Genomic DNA, 24,638 nt, shown 5'->3' with positions numbered 1-24,638 from the left:
GGGCGGAGGGTGGCGAGTGGGGGGACCGTGCTGGCGCGTGTGTCGGGGTGGGCGTGTGAGGGCCCCGGCGCCGACCCCTGCCAGCGGAGGGGGCTGCTGTCGGCCACCTCACACCTCCGGGTTGCAGTGCCGAGTAGCCCCTGGCGTGTCCTTGCTTTTCCTCCTTTTTCAAAAGAGGGATCTGTGACTCCGGGGGTGGGATGAGGCCGGGGGTGCCCGGTGGGGTGGGGGGTGTTAGGCAAGCCTCAAGGAACAGTGCCTTATATGGAGTCAAGACAACAAATACGAACATTTCGATATGGCTTTGGGGTGCGGGATCCCACATCAGGACCCGCCAGGCCCCGGCTGGTGCGTGTGGCAGCGGGATGCAGCGTGGTTTTTGTTTTTTTTGTTTTGTTTTGTTTTTTTTGCTAGCCGGGGATAAATAGTAAAAAAAAGTGCTCCTGGTGTCCGGGGTAGATATGGAGAGTCGGAAGGCATGTCGTGGTGTCACAAAAGCCGGTCTGAGGCTAAAGGAATCTGGCAAGATGGTCAGGCTGATCAAAGAGGAAAGAACTTGTGTGGAGCAAGAGGCGTTTGCAGACACTTGTAGCTAGCAGTGATGGAAAAGGCAAAGAAGAAAAACAAGTGCCAGCTTTTAGGAAGGTGGGATTAATGAAAACCGCAAGAATGCGAAAGGCAAAAGGAGATAGTGATCCTTCCCAGTTCTTTTTCTTCTTGCCCCCCCCCCACCCCGCCATGATCCTGTGAGACCTTTGATTCAGATAAACAGTACTAAAAGTGGGTCATAGAATGTTGGAGCTGGAAAGGACCCCGGGATTATGTTACATTCTCTTACTGTGCAAATGAGGAAACTGAGGCCTCAGGTAGATGGAGTAAGTGGCCTGCTCAGTTCACACAGCCGTTCAGTCGTTCTGGGACTGAAATGTCCGTCTGAGGACTCTCGGGTCAGTGCTCTGTGCTGTAGATATTTGCCTAAATATAAATTCCGTTAATTGTCTCTGGAACGTCTTCGGGCAATGCCCCTTGCAAGGGCTAGTGTGTCACCAAATTATTAAACTGAGGTTTATGTCCTTTTTTCGGTCTTCAAATGGTGTTGATCATCCACTGGTATCTTAGGTTTCCAAAGTGGTTGGATAGCCGCCTGGGCCATAATAAGCCTTCAGCTGTTGTGTATATTATCTCAAATAATTTTGTTATTGTTCAATGAAGATAATATAACTTTGCCTCTTTTCTCAACATTCTTCTGTTATTCATTTGTTCATATTTATTGGCTAGTAGAAGAGGATGTATTTTATTTCGTGTACCTTTCATGTTTTTCTAATTTTATTTTGTAACACCATGAACGTTGGATTGGTTCTGATCATTTCAAATGGTGGAATCCTATTGATTGACTTTTTATCAAGGCTTTGGGTTTTTGTTTGTTTTGGTACCAATTTCCATCTCATGGAAGATTACTGTTGTTGTAAATGGGAGAAGGGGCTGCCGATTTTAAGAAAAATTTACCATGTGACAAATTGTGACATCTGTCATGTTTAATTAAAACACCACACCTTTGGTCAGGTAAGTGGCATCTGTTTTCTGTAGCCTTCTGGAAGATGAAAATTTCAAGCACCTGGTTGAGACACAGGGAAGGAATGGAGAGATCTTTTTTCAAAAAAGCAAAACCTCAGAAAAAAAAAAGTTGATTTCTATCACTAGCAGTTTGGTTATTGCATAACTTGGAGCTGAACTACGTAAAATCTTTGCTGTATACCCAGCTCCATAAATTATCCCGCCTTCTCCCTTGTCCTGGCCTTTACAGCATTCATGTTTTTGCCAACAGGATATTAATATGGATTGTGTTAAGAAATTTAAGGTGGATATATTTCTTCCATGGGAACTTCGTGATGTATACTATGATAGAAGGGGGGGAAAGTGCTATCATTGTTTGGAGTGTTACAACATAAATATTTTGGTCAGCACTTCCTATTGTGGCCCAACTTCTCATTTCATCTTCATTTTCTGGCTCTCAATTGATTTTTTTTTAAGTGCTATTTACATATACGGAAACCACATCAAGACTAGTAAAGGGTGCCATTTATTGCTCTTTTGATACTTATGTCAAGTTTCTCAAGTTTTATTAGTGTTAGTATTCAAATTATTTGTGATTTGTGTTAGGTTTATATTTATGTGCTTGTGGTGGTTCATTTGGCTTGTTTTTGGGTAGGTAGGTGATAGAGGTATTCTTACAAAGGGAAGATGTTATAAATAGGTAGATAACACATGCGAGATTGGATTGCAGGTTGAAGGTAGAATCAAAGGAAGCTTAACTATTCTAGTGCCCTGTAAACGTGTGTATCTCAGAAGTATTCAGAGATTTCTGGGTGTCCTAACTACCAGTGAGATTGTTCCCCCCTTCTTTTAGAGTGTGGATTACCACATTATTCCTACAAAAGGAAGCAAAAAAAAAAATCCGGTTTTTATTAATTTGTCTTGAGTATTTGAAATTTATTCTTCTAAAAAGTTACCTGACAATTCCAGGTTACTGAGCTCTTCGGGAGACCAATATCCCTTTACTGCATAGTAAAGTGTCAGAATACTTTGACTCCGGAACTTAATAAAAATAATGTTGAAAAGTTAGCTCTAAACTATCAGTGTCCCCAATTTTGTGTAGTGGTTAAAGGAAAAAATTTTTTTTTCTTTAAATCTTAGCTTTGTTAATAGAAGTGTTCTAAAATCGGAAGTATTTTTTCCCCTGCAATGTTGGAAACACAACAGTCTTATGCTTATTTCTGGGAATAAGAAAGTCAAATTTAACAATCTAGTTTCCATTGATCATGCTGTTTTTTGTACATCTAAATCATGAGCATCACAGTGATAAAAACTTTTTTTAAAAATTGTATTCGTTTTTAATTATTGTGTCCCTATTTTAAGTAGAATATTGACATTGGATCCTCTCTTGTTAATGATGATCCTTTGTTACTGAAAAACTTAAGCCAGTTTGGAGAAGATTTTATGTATATAAATCTGTGCTATTTTTACTAATCAAAGAGAGGAGTAATTTACAGGTGTTAGATTTTTAGTTGGTTGATTGAGACCCTCACTTTTGGTAGTTTCAGGGTTTTAGATGACGTTTATTACTTTTGTTAGTTTTGGTCACACCCATGACTTCCTTGGAAGGTATCTTTGAGGTTTGGTTTCCTTTTTTTTTTAATGGTAATATTGGGGTGGGGGTGCTTCCTGTTTGTATTTTCAAAATTAGGTCCACATGTTAACTTTCTTGTATGTCACATTTTTATTTTAAACAAATAAAGAGAAGCATCAGATGTCATGTGGTTTATCTTTGTCCATTGTACTGTTTCATGACAGCCTGAGCTCAGCCTGCATACTCAGTTGGGAAGGCAGGGCATTCCTGAATCTTTTCCCAACTCTCTTCAAGGTATAGCAGCCTCCGAAGGACTCTTAAAACAACAAAGTTGCAGTTAACAGAAGACTGGGGCTGTTGCTATCTCTCTCTTTCCAGGTACCTAGATAATGTATAGCACTAAGATAGAGTTGAAATGTATTATAAGTTGAAATGTATTATAAGTTGAACGTCGAAGTTTTAAAGAAGAGTTGCTTTGGCCTTATATAATCTAGAACCCCACATATTAAGTAGTGACTGTAGCAGTTTTTCTGACCTCACTTAAGTCATACAGAATGTCATGGAGGCTTTAAATAAGAACTAGGACAAATTTAGGGTATTGTAGTAGAACTTAGGAGAAATCACCCTGAGCCATAAAACTCTTCTTTGACCCTCCCAGATAATTTTTATATGGTATGTCACCTTTAATATAAATATTATAATATGAGTTATGTGGAGCCTTGAAGAGAAGTATATCCTTGAAGGAGTACATATAGTATTGTTTCTGTGATTAAAGCAAGTGGCCTGTTCCCAACCCTCAACTAACTTTATTCCAGGGAGTATAAAGACTAAATAGACTCCTAATTAAACTGGTATTCAAATATGTTTGCAGTTTAGCGGCATTTTATCTCTCCTAAATATTCTTTTGGATCACCTTAGTGAAGGCAGTACGGCATTAGCGTACTGCGCAGTTATGCGTAACGCACTTTGTAGTTGAGCTTAATACAGAGTATCTTGACCTCCCAGTGCCCTCCCCCCAATATTCAGTAAAGGAGAGGTTATAATTTGTCACATACTGGATATTTTCTTTCTTGGATTTATTCATAATAATTACATCCGTTTCCCATGTATTACATTACTATTAAGATAAAAAAAATACATATATTGATTGATAAGAACATTTATCTTTTGGAAGCTAGCTTGCAAAATCTACTCCAACACTTACTCTCCATTTATTCTTCCATTGCTTTTCGCAGTTTTTTTTTTAATCTTTTCCGGATTTCTGTTATGAAGAGAAATACCTCCACATTCAATGTACTGCTAGTTTTTTGAGGTGTTTGTGCTGACTCATTTTTTTAATTATACTAAGATATAGAGTATGGTTTGAGAGCAGCAATGAAATTCTCAGAAAATATGAAAACTTTCCTTTCTGACTAGTTAGAGAAAGGTTGGGGAAGACAAGGGGAAATACATCAATGAGCCAATGAATTATTGTTATTTGTTGGGATTAATTTGATGACTAATATTTTCAATGCCCATCAGGCTAGTGAAATGAATTTGGCTTTACCCTATAATGATAATAGGACAAACTCAAGTATTTTCTAATACTGCTTGTTTTCCCCTGGTAGGGGATTTTTTTTTTTTTTTTTGCGTATGGGAAATCAAGCCAAAGTTACCAGTAACAGCCACATCCATTATTTGTATTAAAAACAACTATTTCTCACTCTGGGCTATAGCTCTACCTACCATGAGCTCATCTGGGAAGATGTACTAGTTATCTGTATAATAATTATGCCATCTTTCAAAAAGTGATCAGAAAATTAATTAAAAAGTACTTCAAATTATGTCCAAAGCCTAAAAGTAGAAAGATAATAAAAATAATGCCGAACACTGTCCACTTACAGTGTGCCAAGCAGACGCTGTTATGAGCTCTTGCCATATTTTAACTCATGATCCTCAAAGGGGAGGGTATTATTTTCAGATGAAAGATGAAGAAATGGCCACAGAGAAGTTAAGTAACTTGTCCAAGGTCACGTTGCTAGTAATAATGGCAGGACTGGATCCAGACCCAGGCCAAGCTGATTCTGAAGACTGTGTTTCTAACCACCACACTGCCAGAGAGAGCAGGCAACTGCAACTTTGCAGTAAGACATTTGGTTTCTTTAAGGCTTACATTTCTTTATTTGTGTTTCCAACTGGACTCTTGTTTATTTTTAACGGAAAAAAATGTATACATATTTAGAAATTTTTAGTTTGTGAATGTGCTGGTAAGTATTTTTCCACCTAAGTATATAATCCTGGTGGAAATTATGTTAAAACAGACAAGGTCTTAATTCTAACTACAAATTGTCCTTTGTTGTTCTGCCACTACCATTACCATATACATCATAGGAGAACGGCTGTAAGCTATCTCCTTGGCCTCTCTTTACAAACAAAAGGATCATTTAGGCCAATTTAGCATATAACACGTGTTTGTTCACTGAAAAGCAAATATCCAGCTCATTTTATTTACAACTTTATTTTGAAAGGATTTGTAGCCCTATTCTTATTTAATTGAAGCTTTTCAGTGTTACTAATTGTGATTTCTGAGATAGAAGGACTTAAGAATTTTAATTTGGGGGGTTAATTTTTAAGGCAACTGAAGCAATTATTGTGTGGTTAGAGCTATGCAAAGGCCATTAGAAACTAGTCTCAGAAATTTATTCCTTTTTATATGTGATGGTCTCAGCATTTTTCCTTGGAGGTAGATTGTGAAGTTAAATCTTGGAGACAGAATACACTACCCTAAAGTGTAGTGATCTGAATTTGAGAGATCAAGTTAGGGAGGAGAGAAACTTCAATTCCCTGAGCAGAGAGTATAAACTTGTTCAAATAAACAGAGGATGTTGTCTTCCAGGATTGTCAAACTGTCACCTTTGACCAGGGTTGAATTTTCTTTGAATGTTGACAGAAGTTACAATGTCAGTGGAAAAAGCTTAATGTGAAATATCTATAACTCAGAATTTCCTTATGTTTGTGTCAGTGAGATCCTACAATTAAAGCTGGTTTTTTTTTCTATGTCTGATGAGTTTTAAAAAGCCTTCAGTGGGGTTTTCCAGCCTTTAGGTGAGAGTAAATTAGAAAGTTTATGAGAAATTATTTTGTGTTGTCTAAAATTCAGAGCCTATAACCTGTGGCAGATCATTACGTTTTTATAAAGAATGGGACTTAATTCAACCTGCAGAAAATGTTTTAAATAAGCTATATCCACAAATGCCATTGTAGCATTTATAAATAGAAACTGTTGAGGCCCTTGATCTGTTAAAGTACTAAAAAATGGAATTTATCAGCTTTGTCATACAGCATTCTACAAGATAGTCATTTGTAGTTTAACTAGATAAACCATTTTCTCAGAAATAATGTTAATTCTATGTTTTTGTTTTGCTTCATGTTTCTGAAATATTTTGATAATCTTTTAGGCTTGAGAAAAATAACAAACTAGAGATCTACAGAAATATACAGCTCTTTACAAAATGAAACAGTCCACCCTGCAGGTTTATGTTTTTACAATTTGTGATCTGTTTCTGGTAGAAAGTGAGGGAGAATTATAGTGAGAACTGGACATTATAGAGCCTTACTCTAAAGGTATGGAAGGCCTAGTACATAGAGATGCAATGCACATATTCCTTCTCTTTGTGTTGTTGTTACTGTTTGAATTATGTAATGATATATGGAAACCCTGAACATATCCTAAGCATATTTTAAAGGTAAGTTTATTTTGTAATGAGTTTAAATACCAGGTAAAAATACTGAATTCATTGTAATCTGTATAGATTTATCTTCCTCCTTAACTGTTGAAGGTATCAAAACAAAATAGAGAATATTTGGCTTCCTGAATGGCACGGCTGCAGTTAACATGCTGAGTTGGTGATGAAGCAGGATTCCTTGATTTTGCAATACCAGAGCAGAGCACATAATTTTAAAGGAGTGAGTCCTTAAGTTATTACCTTAAGCACACATTTTTTTTTTTTAAGATTTTATTTATTATTTATTTGACGGAGATAGAGACAGCCAGCGAGAGAGGGAACACAAGCAGGGGGAGTGGGAGAGGAAGAAGCAGGCTCACAGCAGAGGAGCCTGAGGTGGGGCTCGATCCCGTAACGCCGGGATCACGCCCTGAGCTGAAGGCAGACGCTTAACCGCTGTGCCACCCAGGCGCCCCTAAGCACACATTTTTTAAAAAAGATTTTATTTATTTATTTGAGAGAGAGAGAGAGATGAGCAGGGGGAAGAGGCAGAGGCAGAGGCAGAAGCAGGCTCCCCGTGGGGCAAGGGGTCCGATGTGGGACTCGATCCCAAGCCCCTGGAATTATGACCTGAGCCAAAGGCAGACACTTAAACGACTGAACCACCCAGGCATCCCTTAAACACACATTTTAAATTATGTCCCAGAAATGTGACATTGTTAAAATTTATGGTTTTGAATTTCTGTTACCCAGATGTGAGAGATCTAGTTTGGAAAGAACTTTGCATTACGTTACAGTTCTGTTGGTAAATTTGAACAAGGCAAACATAAGAAAAACCAACCAGTGGCTTTTATGGAATAACTCATAAAAGAAAAAATATATATATAAGTGCATAAATACTAACAACTTCCTTATGCCAAAAAAATGCCAGAAGCAGAAGATAAATGAGAAAATAAGAAAAACTTTGTAAATATATATGACAAAAGGTTATAGGTTAATATTATTATTGTTTTTAATAAAGATTTTATTTATTTATTTATTTATTTATTTATTTATTTATTTATTTATTTATTTTGGGGGGGTGAGCTCAAGCAAGGTGAGGAACTTAGGGAGAGGGACAAGTAGAGCCGGACTCAGGGCTTGATCCCACGACCCCGAGATTATGACTGAGCCGAAACCAAGAATCTGATGCTCAACCGACTGAGCCACCCAGGCGCCCCAGGTTATGCGTTAATATTAATATATAAAGAATATATACCAAAAATAAGAAAAAAGTGGCCTCCCAAAGGGAAAATGAACAAAAGAAGAATTACAAATGCTCAATAATCATACAAAATTATGTTCAACTGCACTAGAAATCAAGAAATAAAAAAAAAAAGACATAATTTTTCCTGCTAACAGATTTATAAAACTAAAAATATTGAAAAAATAAAAACAATGTTGCTTAGGAATGTGGGGAAACTGGCACCTTCATATTCATTGGTCAGATGTAAATTGGTTTTTTTAAAAAAAGATTTTATTTATTTGAGATGGGGGGGGGACCAGGCATGAGCTGGGGAGAGGCAGAAGCAGACTTCCCACTGAGCAGGGAGCCCGATGAGGGACCTGATCCCAGGACCCTGAGATCATGACCTGAGGCGAAGGCAGACATTTAACCAACTGAGCCACCCAGATGCCCCGAAATTGGTGCTTTTTTTGAAGGGCAGTTTGATACACGTATTGAAAGCCTTAAAAGTATGTATACCTTTTGACCTAACAATTCTATTTAGATGTCATAATCTGAAATATGTTCAAAGATTTGTATATTTGTATATAAGGATGTTTCTCATAGTGTTATTTAAACTAGCAACAATTGGAAACAACTTCAGTGTTCAGCCTTAGAGGATTAATTAGCTAAATTGAAAAATGTCTTATATAATGGAATTCTAGTCAGCCATTTCAATCATGTTATAAAACAATATTCAATGACATAGGTAAAGTTTACAATATATTACTGAATGAAGAGGCACATTGCAGAACAATCACATATAGTCATGCTTGGAAAAAGTATAGGTATTGAAAAAATATTCTGAGTTATAGGATTCTCCAGGTGTGCGTGCATGTGTGGTTTCTAGTGTCTTCGCTTTTCTATAATCAGGTAATAATAAACAGAATACTTTGTAATCAAGAAAAATGTTATATTTAATGAATGGATAAAGAAAATATGAGAGATATATGTATAACAGAGTATTATTTAGCCATAAAAAAGAAAGAAATCTTGTCATTCATGACAACAGGATGAATCTAGAGCATTATGCTAAATCTAGAGCATGAAATAAGTCAGAGAAAGACGAATGCTGTATGATCTCACTGATATATAGAATCTTAAAAAAGCGAACTCATTAAAACAAAAACACAAAACCCAGCAGATTGGTGGTTGCCAAAGGCAGGGGTAGAGGACTGTGTGAAGGTGGCCAAAGGTACAAACTTCCAGTTATCAGATGAGTAAGTTCTGGGTATGTAATATACAGCCTAGTGACTACAGTTAATGTATTGTGTATTTTAAAGTTGCTAAGAGGGTAGGTCTTAAAAGTTCTCCCCACCACAGGCACACACACACAAATTGTAACTATGCGAAGTGATGGATGCATTAACCAACCTAATATGGTAAACATTTTAAGATATATATGAAATTACTACATTGTATACCTTAATTTTACACCACTGTTTTATGTCAGGTATATCTCAGTAAAAAATAAAGTGGGGGAAAGTTATTTTTAAAATGACTTTTGTGTGTTGATTTAGAATGAGAAACTTGTTTTTATTTTCAGTTAGTATTTCGTTTTTAGGAGAAGAAAATGAGTAGTTTGTGATGTTTGTGTTAAATATTTGGCATAGTATATTTATTTGGTATGGTTTATGGCATCTTTTGTTGAAGAACTATATTAAAACTGTTCTAATTCTATTTAACGTTTTCAGAATTAACATAATCTGAACTTGAGGACTGAGTTATTTCCTATACTTGGTGGAATGGTCCATTTTTTAATAAATAAGCTGATAATGAATTATATTGTTTTATAAATGTAATATTTATAAACATAATAAATATTTATAATTATATGTAATATTTATAAATATATAAATTATAAATAAATGTAATATTTATAAATATTTATAAATACAAATGTTGCTTTATTTGTGTATGTGCCCTGCTAAATTACCATTCATTTCACATTGAAGATGTGTGTTTGTTTTTTTCCAACTTTTTTTTTTTTTGTAAAGATTTTATTTATTTATTTGACAGAGAGAGAGGCAGCCAGTGAGAGAGGGAACACAAGCAGGGGGAGTGGGAGAGGAAGAAGCAGGCTCCCAGCGGAGAAGCCTGATGTGGGACTCGATCCCAAGACTCTGGGATCACGCCCTGGGCTGAAGGCAGACGCTTAACGACCGAGCCACCCAGGCACCCCGTTTTTTTCCAACTTTTGAAAAAAAAAATCGGTGTAGTTATTTCTGGTAACCCTGTGAACATTGTATTATTTCATTGTGTTTTGTGTATTTGCTTTTGTACTGCTTTCTCTTTCATGATGATACCTACAAAGATTGCTAGGTTTATGGATTTTTTTTTCCTTGTAATTCCATTAGTCATGCTTAATGACATCTTTAAATGTTTATTGTATTCATTTGGGACTATCTGGTAAAGGAAATCTCTAGTGAAAGATACTTTCTCTTGGGTGTATGTCATTGCTAATACAAGAGACTTGCGTTCTGCCTTAATTAAATTCATATTAAATAGTTTCTTTGTAACTAGATTTAGTGTTCAAAAGCCTTTTCACATTTTAAGAAGTTTAAAGAAGAAAAATGAAAATAAATTACAAGTTGATGTTTTAGGAAAATTCTGGAGCACAAGTATTTAGGTCTTAGCACTTTTGCAGCAAATAAAATTACATCTTAAAAAAAAAAACATGTATATATATATGAGTCCAGCAGAAGACCTACTTACTTTATTTTTTTTTTTTAAGGATTTTATTTATTCATTTGAGAGAGAGAGGGAGACAGAGCACAAGAAGGGGGAGAGGCAGAGGGAGAGGGAGAACCAGACTCCCTGCTGAGCAGGGAGCCTGACTTGGGGCTCTATCCCAGGACCTGGAGATCATGACCTGAGCCAAAGTCAGACACTTAACCAACTGAGCCACCCAGGTGTCCCAAGATTTTTTTTAAAGTAATCTCTACACCCAATGTGGGGCTTGAACTCACAACCCCAAGTTCAAGAGTTATACACTTTTCCGACTGGGCCAGCCAGGTGCCTCGAGGCCTACTTATTTTATGTAAAATTCAGCTCAGTAAAAATCTTCCTTAACCTGGATTGTGCCTTGTAATTTATTGTAATGGAATTTGCTGTAACAGAATTTTAAGTAAATTTTGAGAATACTAAAACATAAGAGAAATAACCTAGTACTTTTTAGTGTTTTGTAAACCTAAATCCATAAGTAGTTAATTCAGATGTAGAAAGATGAATAAATATTTTCATGTATTAAAGATAAAACCATAAACATATATTGCCCAGTATGCCTTCATAAATAAATCCTGTTGATTTTCTGGTTCTTTTTTGCTTATTACTTCTTACCTTCTCTGCCTCCTGAAAATGTGATCAATCTCATTTAATTCAAAATTATGTTTTCCTTTGACTTCAGTGTATTTATCATTGCTGATTTTCTCTCTAATCTGTTTAATCACTATGATATTATTATGACCAGTTAGAATAATTCCCTTTCTTTTTCTTCTTTTTTAAAGATTTTATTTATTTGTTTTAGAGAGAGTGAGTATGAGCAGGGGGAGGGACAGAGGGACAAGCAGACCCCAGCCGAGCGGGGAGCCCAATGTGGGTCTCCATCTGAGGACCCTGAGATTGTGACCTGAGCTGAATGAAGTCAGATGGTCAACCTACTGAGCCACCCAGGCGCCCCTCCCCTTTCTTCTTTTATATATATGAATCATATTTACCAAACTATGAGATATTTTAAAAATTATATAAATTTGGGGCCTCAATTTTTATATCATATATTTATAACATGGCATCAGTAAATTATATATTTTTAAATTAAGATATAAAATGATTTATTGCCTTCTTAATTTAGAACTAGTTACTTTATTGTGTTCTAGTCTTTATCTGGTTTTGGAGAACTTGGTTATTCTCACAAAGATAAGTCTTTCCTAAGTATATAAATCTTAAGGTTATCTCTTTAAAGGAGCTCAAATACATGTAACATTCAAAAGACGATAAAAAAAAATTACTTCTTTCAAAAGTTAACATTATAGTTTTGTTTGAAACTCTTTAATGTGCTTTTTGTTTCTTAGCTGCCAGAGGGCTTTTTGGGGTCGTGTATGTATGTGTATTTAAAAATACTTCCAAAGTGAGTAGAGAAATTTATTTCAAAATTTTCCAGTAATTGGGCTACCAATCAAGGTAAGACTTAGTAAATATTTGTTAACTGCTGAATGAATGGGCTGTATAATCACATATATTTTTTAAGGCAAAATTAGACAACAACTTGTCCCATTAAACTATATTTGCCAGTGGTTCTTAACCATTTGACTATTAGGGGACCTTTTGAGACTCTAATGAAACCATTGACTCTCTTCCCAGTAAAATACACATACACATAAAATTTTGCATACATTTCAAGAGGTCTGTGGACTCAGGTCACAAACCCCTGATACAAACAACCTGCCTTCCATTAATGCAGGTAGTGGAGGTGGAGGCATATGGAGAAGAGATAAGTGATCCAAATTTACAAAATGTGGGCTTGTTTAAAAACCTCTAGTCTGATCTTGTCACTTGGGGGCTCAGCAAGGACTTATCCTACCCCCCCCCAGGACCTCAGTAAGTATCATTCTACTTCAGTAGTCTTAAGGTCTGTATTTCATTGCATAGCCCTAGCATAATTTAGTTAATCCACTAATATCTATTAATGGATATTTAAGTTCTTTCCAGTTTTTCTCTTTTATAAACAACACTGTGGTGCAGATTCTTAGGTTGAGTGGGTTTTTTTGCAATTACTGGACCATCCTCTTAATGTAAGTTCTAGAAGTAGAGTTGCTGAACAATTTGCATAGATAGTGTACCCTCCAAAAAGACCACCCCAGTCAACATGCCTACCAAAAACTAGTGTATGATGGGGATGGCATTTCCCCATATCTTCCGTAACTGAGTATTGATAACCTTTCTATCTTTGCTAGTCTCTCATATTTATATTTCTTTGATTTCTAGCAAGTTAGACAGTGCTTCACATGTTCATTGGCCATTTTGTTTCTTTTTTTTCATTTGCCCTTTTATATAATTAGCCTTTTTTCTATATAGCTGTTTGAGTTTTCCCAAAGATCTTTCGGTCTTATATATTACAAGTAATTTCCTCCCAGTTTTTTCTCTTTTATTGTCTTTCAATTTTGTGTGGTATTTTTTGCAGTACAAAATGTTAAATTTTTATGTTGTCTAATTTAATAATCTTTTCTTCTCTGGTCTGGCTATTAAGACATGCTTAGAAAAACCATTTCTACCCAAAGATTATACAATTTTCATTTGTATTTTCTTTTAGAATATTTTGTGGTTGTTTTTTTGCATTAAGTTCTCCATCCATTTGGAATCTATTTCTGTGTAAGAAGTGAGGTGGGAATGTAACTTTTTGTTTTGATGAAAATAATACTATTTATTGATCACTCACTGTGTGCCAAGTATTGAGCTAAATGTTTCACATGTATTAACAGTTTTAACCTAAATCAGTTCCAAATGGTGAGCCAGTTATCAAAACAACAACAGCAGCAACAAATCCACCATTTCCCACCAGCTCCCTCTTTCTCTGCTAATAAAGTACATGTTTAGCATATATTCAAGTCCTCATATCTGTTCAGACCCGCTGCTTCTCTATTCTGTTCCAGAGATGAGTGTGTCTCTGAATATACCCCATTGTTTTAATTATTGGACATTTTATTTGGATCATTACAATTTTTCCAGAGAATAAGTCAGAGGTGAGAATTTTCGTGGACTGCCTCTGAAATATGCATTAGGATAGATTTTTAATCTGACTCAAAATGAATTTCACATTTTTTGAGCAGATGGTAGATGATCACCAGTAGTTCCATTAAAGATACACTAGATTTAGTCTTAAATATGTGTTCCTATAGAAATAGTAATAGAGTAGTAATTTTTAAAAACAATAATCTTTCAATTCCAATAGTGTATAATTTCATTCTGACATTTCAGTAAATGTAGTGAAACTTTATTTTTTAAATTTAATTTAAAAGTTTAGGATTGCTTTAAAAATGTTCTTCTAACCAAAATAGAAGGAGAGTTATACATGTTACAGATAAGGCATATATGAACTATTAAACTCTACACAGGAGTTATATAGAGATATGTGAAATATTTATGTTATGGATAAGCACTGTCCAGTACAAATATAAATTCAATTTTCTAGTAGCTGCCCTAATTTTTTTAATACATTGAACTTTATTGAAATGAAGAACTTCTGTTCATCAAAACCACCAAAGAATAAAAAAGCAAGCTACTGAGAAGATACTTGCAACACGTATAACTAGTAGCTACCTTTAAAAAAGCAAAGAGGGGCGCCTGGGTGGCGCAGTCGTTGGGCGTATGCCTTCGGCTCAGGGCGTGATCCCGGTGTTCCGGGATCGAGTTCCACATCAGGCTCCTCCGCTAGGAGCCTGCTTCTTCCTCTCCCACTCCCCCTGCTTGTGTTCCCTCTCTCACTGGCTGTAGTCTATCTCTGTCAAATAAATAAATAAAATCTTTTTAAAAATAAATTAAAAAGCAAAGAAAATCAGTGAAATCAATTTTAGTAATATATTTTCTTTAACCCAGTATATTCAAAATACTGTCATTTCAGCATGTAATCAGTATAAAAACTAATGAGATATTTTATATTCCTTTTCTGTGCCATGTCTTCGAAATCTGGTGTGTATTTTGTACTTATATCATATCTCAATTTGGATGCAAAATTTTCATCAGAAATGTATGAACTGGATAAAAAATATATACACAAACTGTGTTCAGATTTCATAAGACTTTCAGTTGATGAAGGAGATTCACCTACCCAAGTCGTCCCCAACATACTTGAAAGTTTTCCAATAACTAAATCGAGCATCAGTTTTGTTTTTTTTTGTTTTTTTTTTTTTTTTTAAAGATTTTATTTATTTGACAGAGATAGAGACAGCCAGCGAGAGAGGGAACACAAGCAGGGGGAGTGGGAGAGGAAGAAGCAGGCTCATAGCAGAGGAGCCTGATGTGGGGCTCGATCCCATAACGCCGGGATCCACGCCCTGAGCCGAAGGCAGACGCTTAACCGCTGTGCCACCCAGGCGCCCCCGAGCATCAGTTTTTAAGTTTACCTTTAAGTTTATTAAAATAAAATAATAAATTCACTTCCTTCGTCGTACTAGCCACATTTCAAGTACCAATAGCCATGTGGCTAGTGGCTGTCATTTTGAACAGTGCAGTTACAGGCGGGTCTCCTACTTTTAACATCTAGCCTGCAAATAACTCAAATACAAATAGGGCCTCTTGGCCTCTGGAAATTGAAGCCATTGTTCTATAAGGGAGCCAAAGCTACTCTTACCTAAAGAAGATGATACCCCTAAAATTTCCCACCATACCCCCACCCCAAAGTACACATACACAGATGTACTTCCTTTTTGAAAAAACTGGCTGCACTGGGGGGCCTGGGTCATGCAGTCGGTTAAGTGTCCAACTCCTGATTTCGGCTCAGGTCATGATCTCAGAATCGTGGGATCAAGCCCCACATGAGGCTCCACACTCATCGGAGAGTCTACTTGGGATTCTCTCTCTCCTTCTCCCTCTGCTCTTCCCTCCTGCGTTCTCTCTCTCTCTCAAGCAAATAAATCTTAAACAAAACAAAACTGCTGCACTGAGGTATGGTTGAAGCATTATCTACCTCCTGGAAGCCCTTCTCTTTAGGAGCCCCGTCTGTGCTGTGTGGCAGCTGGGATGGAGAACAGACAGGGGTAGAGAGATTATATCCCTGATTGTATCCCTGACTAGAAATTCTAACATCTTTTCCTTCAGAAACAAAATTATAAAGGGTAGCTAGGTTTTGCAAGATTGTAAATCAACTGAGGTTTTGGAGTTTACCTAGGTATTTTTAATCTCTTTATAACTTTGTTCCTATGGGAAAATGTTCCATGTTCCGAACAACACATGTGTAAATGCATTTTGGAATGTGATTCTGTTTGTAAAGTGACCAGGAAGAGGATATGGGGAAGATGTTGGGAGTTGCCTGTTGTTTTTATTGCGGAAAGGTGCAGGGGCTTGAGTGTTGAACTTTGATGCATCAGCCTGAATTATCTCTTGTCACCTATGTGACCTTACAGCTCTGAAACTAAAACATAGAATAGCCCATTCTGTTTTAGGTATAATTCAATTATCAAATCACTTTTAGGTAGAGTTTTTTGTTATTTTGTTTTGTGTGTGTGTGCTTAAAACTGAATTTGCCTAGAAAAGATCTTTTTTTTTTTTTTTTAAGATTTTGTTTATTTATTTGAGAGAGAAAACACATAAACAAGGAGAGGGGCAGAAGGAGAGGGAGAAGCAGACTCCCCACTGAGCAAGGAACCTGATGTGGGGCTCAATCCCAGGACCCTGGGATCATGACCTGAGCCGAAGGCAGACACTCAACCGACTGAGCCACCCAAGCACCCCAAAAAGAAGATCTTTTGATCTTAGCTACTATTCGTTTTTATGGTATACATAAAGTTGATGCTTGGAATTTGAGATCTTCTGGTTACAGATGAAATTTTTTCCTTTCAAAAGTGATTTCCCCCGCTAATGTTAGTTTTGTCTTTGAAGATACCTAAGGAGGGGAGTAATTTTTAGTTCTCTGTAGATGAGGTGAAGATAACTTGCAACAATGTGTGAAAGACTGAACAAATAGAACTTCAAAGATCAGCTTGGTAGAGAGATCTTGGAACCTAGGTAATGCCTAAGCCCAACTTCCTGCCATCCTCCAGGCCTTTCTGCTTTATCTATCTATTATTTATTTTATAAGTAGGCTCCACGGTGGCCATGGAGCTCAACACGGAGCTTGAACTCACGACCCTGAGATTAAGACCTGAGCTGATATCAAGAGTTAGTCACTTAACTGACTGAGCCACCCAAGCACCCCTCTACTGAATTTATCTTAATGGTCTTTTTAGATCTCTGATTCTAGAAGGAACTGAGCAGGGAGCCTGATGCGGGGCTCGATCCCAGGACCCTGAGATCATGACCTGAGCCAAAGGCAGATGGCTTAACCAACTGGGCTACCCAGGGACCCCTAAATGGATAGAACTTGTATGTTGCTTTGAATATTGGCTGACCTCTAAGCCATATCAGTTGGCTTTTTAACATTCAGTACAACACTCTGTAGCTCTTACTGCTAGGTAGGCCTTGGGAACCCCTTTATTTTAGTTTGGTGCCCAAAATACATTAATTATATTTATTACACACACACACACACACACACACACACACACACTTAAAACATCCTGATACAGTTTATTGAATATAAATTATTCCTCAATAAAATTGAGGATTTTTTCCATAAAGAAAAAGTTCCTGGGGCACCTGGGTGGCTCAGTCGGTTAAGCGTCTGCCTTCAACTCAGGTCATGATCTCAGGGTATTGGGATCGAGCCTGGTTGGGCTCCCTGATCAGTGGGGTGTCTGCTTCTCTCTCTCTCTCTCCCTCTCCCTCCCTCTCCCTCTGCCTCTCCCCTGCTCATGTGCTTACGTGCTGTGTGTGTACTTTCTCTCTCAAATAAATAAATAAAATCTTTTTATTTGAGAGAGAGATAGAGTACATAGAGGGAGAGGAAGATGGAGAAGCAGGCTTCCCTCTGAGCAGGGATCCTGATGCGGGGCTTGATCCCAGGACCCTGGGATCATGACCTGAGCCAAATGCAGATGCTTTAACTGACTGAGCCACCCAGGCACCCCAAATAAAATCTTTAAAAAAAAAATTCCTTTTTTCCAAATATAATATGACAGCCTGTTTTAGAATATTTAAAATATTTCCTTAAAAATGAAAATTTAAGAGCATATACAACAGTTGTTATGCTCCAGGGATTCTGATTCTTTTGTTTTAAAATTCATTATATTCATTATTATATTGAACAAAAGATGGTTGTGTTAAATTGAGTAACAGGTGGGGCATCTTCAAGTATTTCAAAATATTTTTGTTATACCTAGGTTTTCACTGTGATGGTACTTGTTGTTTTAGTAGAATTTGACCTATATTCCGTAGGAAAAAGAAGAAATAAAGTATTTTCTAGCCACCTACCAACCTTCTGCTACTATGCATTGATAGGTAGAAACTTGAGTCCCATTGAATTTTTAATTCTCTGCCCTATATTTTTAGTATCTTGTAGAGATTGAATCTGCAAATCATCTTTGAAAGGTAAATAACTTGATTTGATTGTATCAAGCAGGAATGCTATCTTCCATATAAAACTGTGTATCTCGGAAAAAAGCTAGACTAATACCACATTGAAATGATCTTAACTGTGGAATCCTTGATTAGACCTGATTTGTTTTGCACATACTACATAGCTCCTTAGAGATGACCAGCTTTCAGCGAGGATAAACAGATGTCCTGGTTTTATCAGAAATTGCTTTCACATTGCCAGGCCTTTCACAAAAGCCGTCTTCACCCTCTCTGTCTGATTTTGTTGAGGTGCTTTTAAAACTTTTCCCCCAAATATTGGTTTGAATATACAGACTTCGCTCTTTGCTTGTAAGATTCTCTAATAGCCAGGTGGTATCCTTTTCCCCCAACAGAAAAAGAAGAAGAAAATCAAAGGCAAAAATTAGAAAGCATAGCATAGTCTGTATTTATTTGAACTTTAAAGTGTTTAATACTAGGATCTAAGTTCCATAAAATATATCTGTTTTGTTCACTGCTATATCCTCAGGACCTAGAACAGAACCTGGCATCTAACAGATGCTTAGTAAGTATTTATACTGTAAATACTTAACTGTTTCTGTGAGAGGGTTGATCCACTTTTGTTTATGGTAGGCACTTACTCATCTTCAGTAATAAGCACTGGCTGGTGTTGAAGATACCTTAATTCCATTTATTCCCCTTTAATCTCAATATAGAGGGTACATCCAGAGACTGCATCAGCCTTCAGAAGAGCTGAAAGTATTGCCTTTTACTGTGGGGAAAAAAAGAGAGGGGAAAGCCAATTCCCTTTGTTTTCCTTTGCATTTTAGAGTTAGAGATGGAAGAAATGGGAGTTCACTAGGTAAGAACTGGCATTTTTCTCCCCATTAAAAAATGTGTGTGTGTGTGTGTGTGTGTGTGTGTGTTTGTGTGTGTGTGATACATGTACCATTTTAACCAGTTCAGTTCTATTAAGTACGTTTACACTGTCCACTGAAACTGTATGCATTAAACAGTAACTGCCCATTCCCCTCTTCCCCAGCCCCTGGCAACCACCATTCTACTTTCTCTCTAGAAGTTTGACTCTTCTAGGTGCCACATGTAAGTGGAATCCTATAACATTTGTCCCTATGTGTCTGGTTCTTTTTTATTTTCTTCCCCCAGATTTTTTAGTTTTTGCTCTGTACCTAGACCTAGCCAGTGATGCATACAAAATAAGTATCCAAAGACAAGTTAATTCAGTGGCTTGTTGCATCCACTAGGGGGTTATTAAAGCTTTGAAAATGTGATTCCTAATCTTTATGTCTGTAGGCTTATCTCGAAGTCTTGCTGATAAACCTGCACCAACAGTAATAGCAGAGATTAGTCTTTCTCCATGTTTCATAAAGCAAATTGTTCTCCTTCTTTTAGCCTGATGATGAACTGGAAAATTACTGGTACATTGTTGTAATTGTTTATACAGACACTCAGTCAAGCTCTACATAAGGGATAGCAATTCCAAGAGGTGAGGTTTTGGTTGCAGCTTCATTAAGAAATTATGTCCATAACTTGTTTCTTTTCTATTTTCTCATTATATCTTCCTTGTTCCTTCCCTCCCTTTCCTTTCCTTCTTTTTCCAATCTATCCCTTCCTCTCTCCTTTCCTTTTCCTTCCTTCCCTCCCTCCTTTCCTTCCTTCCTTCCTTCCTTCCTTCCTTCCTTCCTTCCTTCCTTCCTTCCTTCCTTTTTTATTCTCATTTTTCCAAGTAGTTGCTACAGAGACAAGCAGACCCTATGGCCCAGATATAAATAAAATAGTCATGGCTCTCTATCAGGCTACCTGGAAGGATAGGGAGAAAGAGAGTACAAGAACTAAACTGAAGGAGGAAATTCCCTAATTTTTTTAAAGGATGGAAACTAACTTATTGAGGAAAAAAAAAAAAAAAGAAATCTACTGTAGATCTGATGGGTAAAGAAAGAGAGGGAAAGCCTTGAAGAATGATTTGAGAAGCAACCTGTGCAATTTAGATTTCAAGTAGGATCTTGATCTATGGACTATTTTAGAGCCTCTTAAACAGAACATTAAACATAGGGCCAGTAAAGAGATTTTCTACCACTGTATCCGTTGCTCACTGACACTGGGCAGATGATTTCTGCTATCCTTGACTCCGTTTTCTCAACCTGTAAAATAGAGGGTTACCAGTTAGGTTCAGAACCATAGGAGTTTGGGCTGAAGCCATTAGACTATGAAAGGCATTTATTTATTTTTTTTAAGATTTTATTTTTAAGAAATCTCTACACCCAATGTGGGGCTTGAACTCATAGTCCCGAGACCAAGAGTCACATGCTCTACTGATTGAGCCAGCCAGGTGCCCCTGAAAGGTGTTTTTTAAATTCAAATTTTTTTATGTCTACAAATGTAGGTGTTGCTGTGCCAGAGACAGAAGTATTGACAATGAGAAATTACCCAAAACCAAGACTGGTTTCTTTCTTTTTTTTTTTAAAGATTTTATTTATGTATTTGAGATAGAGCTGGAGTGGGGGAGCAGAGGGAAAGGGAGAAGCAGGCTCCCTACTGAGCAGGGAGCCCAATGCGGGGCTCCATCTCAAGACCCCGAGATCATGACCTGAGCCAAAGGCAGACGCTTAACTGACTGAGCCACCCAGGCGCCCTATGATTGGTTTCTATTAGAAAGGTGGAAATAGTTGTCATGGAATTTAGTAACCTCAGTATTCTGGGATTTCCGTGAATTTTAGGATGTTAGGAGAATATTCCAGTCCTTCTTGTTTAAATATGAATGGATATATATTGCCATTATTGCCCTGCCCCCACTTCTTCCAAATTTAGATTGCCAGTATTTGTAAAGTTTACTGGTCACAAATAGATTCTTGCATCTCCCATTCCTTGTCATAGGGCCCTCTTGCAGTTCAATATGCTTTTATTGGCACTCACTTTGGTTTTCTTTACAGCAGCAGCTGCTAATTAGTGACAGCTTTTGAGCAAGCAGCTTGTCATTTTTGGCAGGGGTAGGGGACATCCATAGCAATTCAAGACTATATTTTCACTTACTAAATATACTTTGCTTCATGGAAAGACATCTCAAATAAAAAATAGTCTGTAGTCAAAGGTGGCTGTATTTACTGAAGTATCTTCCTGAGTTGGCATTCAGTCCTATGGTTGAAGAACTCTCGGGAGATTAAAAAATAGGTTCAGTGTCTGTCAGACCGATGCCATCAGTCCTGAGTCATCCTTCTAACGTTAGCCTGCATTCTGGACGTAGAATCTCATCACCTTGTTTTGGCACAATAATCAGTCTTTCTGGATTGTATTTGGTAGTGTGCATGGAAACCGAAGGAGTGAATTGTTGATAAATGTTGTGCTTTCCGTTTATACTCAGCTTCTTTCTTGGGATGTAATTAAAGGAGAGAAACAGTTTAGTTTGCATAAAGGAGAAGCTTTCTTTGGAATTTCAGCTTGTATTAGCACCATCATATTTCATGTAATTCTCCTCTTTGAAATTGCTGCAACAAGGTATTAGCTCTATTTTACACACTTGTCACGATGTTTATGGAATGGTACATTGCAATTATATTTATCTTGATTAGCACCAATGATGAGTCAAAACCTCCGTCACAGTTTCTAAAAAGTGTGATTCAGCCCCATTATTCCTGTCATAAGGATTCAAGTTAATGACTTCCACAGTGTCAAAAATAACATCTTGAAGAAAATAACTGACCTATCATTCATTTCCCCCAATTTAAGTTCTTTCTGTAACATGGAGGTCTACCAAAATTATATTTAATTTAACACCCAATTATTGATTATCTACCATGTACCAAGTACTGTGTTGAGGAAACCAAAATGAATGAGAAATGGTTCCTCCCCTGGGATAACTTCTAGTCTTGTGATTGAGCAACAGATAACTCAAAATTGCTTTGGTTCTTATGCCCAGAATGTAGGGTAAATTCTAATTCTAGAGAGGTAAAGCATTCCATCTCTTTAAAATGCGATGTTCAAGGGGCTTCTGGGTGGCGCAGTTGATTGAGTGTCCAACTCTTGGTTTCAGCTTGGGTCGTGAGATCGAGCCCCACGTTGGGCTCTGCGTTCAGTGCAGTTTGCCTGAGATTCTCTCTCCCTCTACTCCCCAGTTCCCCACTTGCTCTCTCTCTCTCTCTCTAAAATAAATAAATCTTAAAACAAATGGGATGATCAAAATGATAAAAGGCATGGGATACAAGTATTGTGTTGATTCTTTTTTTTAGCTAGAGATATTAAAGATCGTATGAGGCACCTTACATGAGAGTATGGAATTGCCCAGTGTCCTTGTCCCAAATTTTCCCTTGACATGTTGCACAACATTATTAAATTCAGAATTTGTCTTCCACATCAGAGTAACTACAACTTGGTGGCATGGCTTAGTGAACCCACATGCTCTTAATACTCGATTAATATTTATTCTGCCCTGTGCACAGTAACATAATTATTTCTCTATTTGTCATATTAGTGTGTATCAATTATCGCAGGAATTTATCATTTACACCTTGTCTGTAACTAAATATATGCATCAGTGTTAAGCAAGTTGATGTTTAGTTATTGATGTAAGGTGAACAGTTATGTTGAGATAACTGACTACAGTAGCTTTTAAGATCCTGTCTTACCCCCCAGAACATTTCGCTGGTTGTCTGATTTGTGTTAATCATATTGCCCCTTTAAAGAGAAATGTTTTGTACCAGCAGAAAAACCTGAATTTAGATTGACCGGTGGTGAATATTGGTGACGGATAGTAGTGTATCTAAGGGAAACTCAAGAAGGAATTCAGGAACAAATACAACAAATGTAACCACTCTGCTGCTTATAGGAAATGTCACGGTGCTAATTCTGACCACAGGTGGTCAGGATCTAGGTTTTGGCTCTCTGGAAAGTTACCCACCTCCAGAACAGTTCTCCTTATTCTCCTCCCACTCCCTTTTACAATCTAAAGCGTTTAGCTGATTTCTGATTGATTTAGAGGAGTGAAGGTGAGCCACCAAATATCCAATATGGCTGGCTTCCTTCGATTGTGTTTGAAGGTTGGTCATCTTGATGATCTCTGACCTTTAGGAAAGGGGAGTCCCATATAAAGCATTTTTGGATCGTCAAATAATTTTTCATATCTATTTGTGAGTTGTACTTTGTGTTAATTCACTTTGTAGCTTTTATCGTAAAGCAGTCTTAAGTCACAGGTATCATGTCAGGAATTGGATGAGGGGTCTTTGAGAGTACGAGCCCCGGAGGTGGGCAGCCTACATGCTCTTCCCAGCTCCTTCACTTACTTGCTGCAGGACTTCAGGCAAATTCTCTAACTCTTAAACCTGTTTCGTCATCTATTAGAAGGGGGATAATAATCATACTGCCTCACAGATTTGTCGTGAGGATTAACTGAGGAAGCATATAGCGTGCATACAACGGTGTGTAATGTAGTAAGAGCTCCTTGAATGTTTACCGTTACCAGTATTGTTCTTTTTACTCCTACTATGGCTTGTACTCTTTTTTCCCTTTCCCATGCAAATTCCTTTCTTATTATTTAAGGTTTGATGATTAAGTATAGGAAAGGCTTGGGAATTTAATAGTTTATTTTGTTTCCAACATGAAACAGTTTCTAGTGTGGGTAGCAGCAGTTAATTTAGCATATGTAATAAACTAATAAGTTTTTCCTTAAACCTAGACTGTCTTCGTTTCAAGCAAGGTATTCTCAAGAGTGGGTTACATACTCTTCATCATCAAAGCCTAGAATCTTTAGAACAAGAGCTTGTCTCAGAAAAGCCTCCTGTCTGCATTGCCACCACAACCTGAAACTAACGAGGTAGAAACCACACAGAGCCCTATGACATGCTGTAGGAGCGCTTCCGAAGGACCCATCACATTTTCTTGTAAGTGGTATGTAGATAGCTACGTCAGGAATCCATCTGGTTGAGAAAACTTAAAAGTCTTTATTTTTCCTTCCTTCTCCTTTACTTTTATACTCAAAAGGATCTAATTTTGTTGCCTCTAGGATGACTGAATATGTGGATGCTTGCTTAATTTAAAGAAGTCTATGTGAGGGGTGCCTGGGTGGCTTAGTCGGTTAAGTGTCTGCCTTCAGCTCAGGTCATGATCCCAGGATCCTGGGATCGGTCCCTGCTCAGCGAGGAGCCTGCTTCCCCCTCTCCCTCTGCATCTGCTGCTGTTCTCTCTCTCTCTCTCTCATAAATAAATAAAATCTTTAAAAAAATAAAGAAGTCTGTGAGAATGCTGTGTTGTTTTTTGGGGGAGGTGGGAGATCTTCAGTATTCCGTAACTATTCAGGGTCACTACCTAAAGAAGGTTTAAAATCATATTTCCTGTCCTCTTCTCCTTTTTGTTATTAGTCATATAGTCTTTT

The 24,638-nt window shown here is 37.2% G+C and overlaps 1 protein-coding gene across 1 annotated transcript in view; it reads left to right on the top strand.

The window, feature by feature from the left end:
* The first annotated feature begins 6,903 nt into the window (after nt 1-6,903).
* LOC100479246 (signal transducer and activator of transcription 5B) overlaps nt 6,904-24,638 on the top strand; it is a 50,779-nt gene continuing 33,044 nt past the window's right edge. The window contains exon 1 of the mRNA XM_034640688.1: nt 6,904-7,072. Within this exon, the coding sequence (XP_034496579.1) occupies nt 7,016-7,072 (57 nt within the window). The 5' untranslated portion in view covers nt 6,904-7,015. The remainder of the gene's footprint in view (nt 7,073-24,638) is intronic.

This window comes from Ailuropoda melanoleuca, chromosome 13 (genome assembly GCF_002007445.2).
Source record: "Ailuropoda melanoleuca isolate Jingjing chromosome 13, ASM200744v2, whole genome shotgun sequence".
Lineage (NCBI taxonomy): Eukaryota > Metazoa > Chordata > Mammalia > Carnivora > Ursidae > Ailuropoda > Ailuropoda melanoleuca.
The sequence above is the reverse complement of the archived record's forward strand: the minus strand, read 5'-3'. Positions and strand labels throughout refer to the sequence as shown.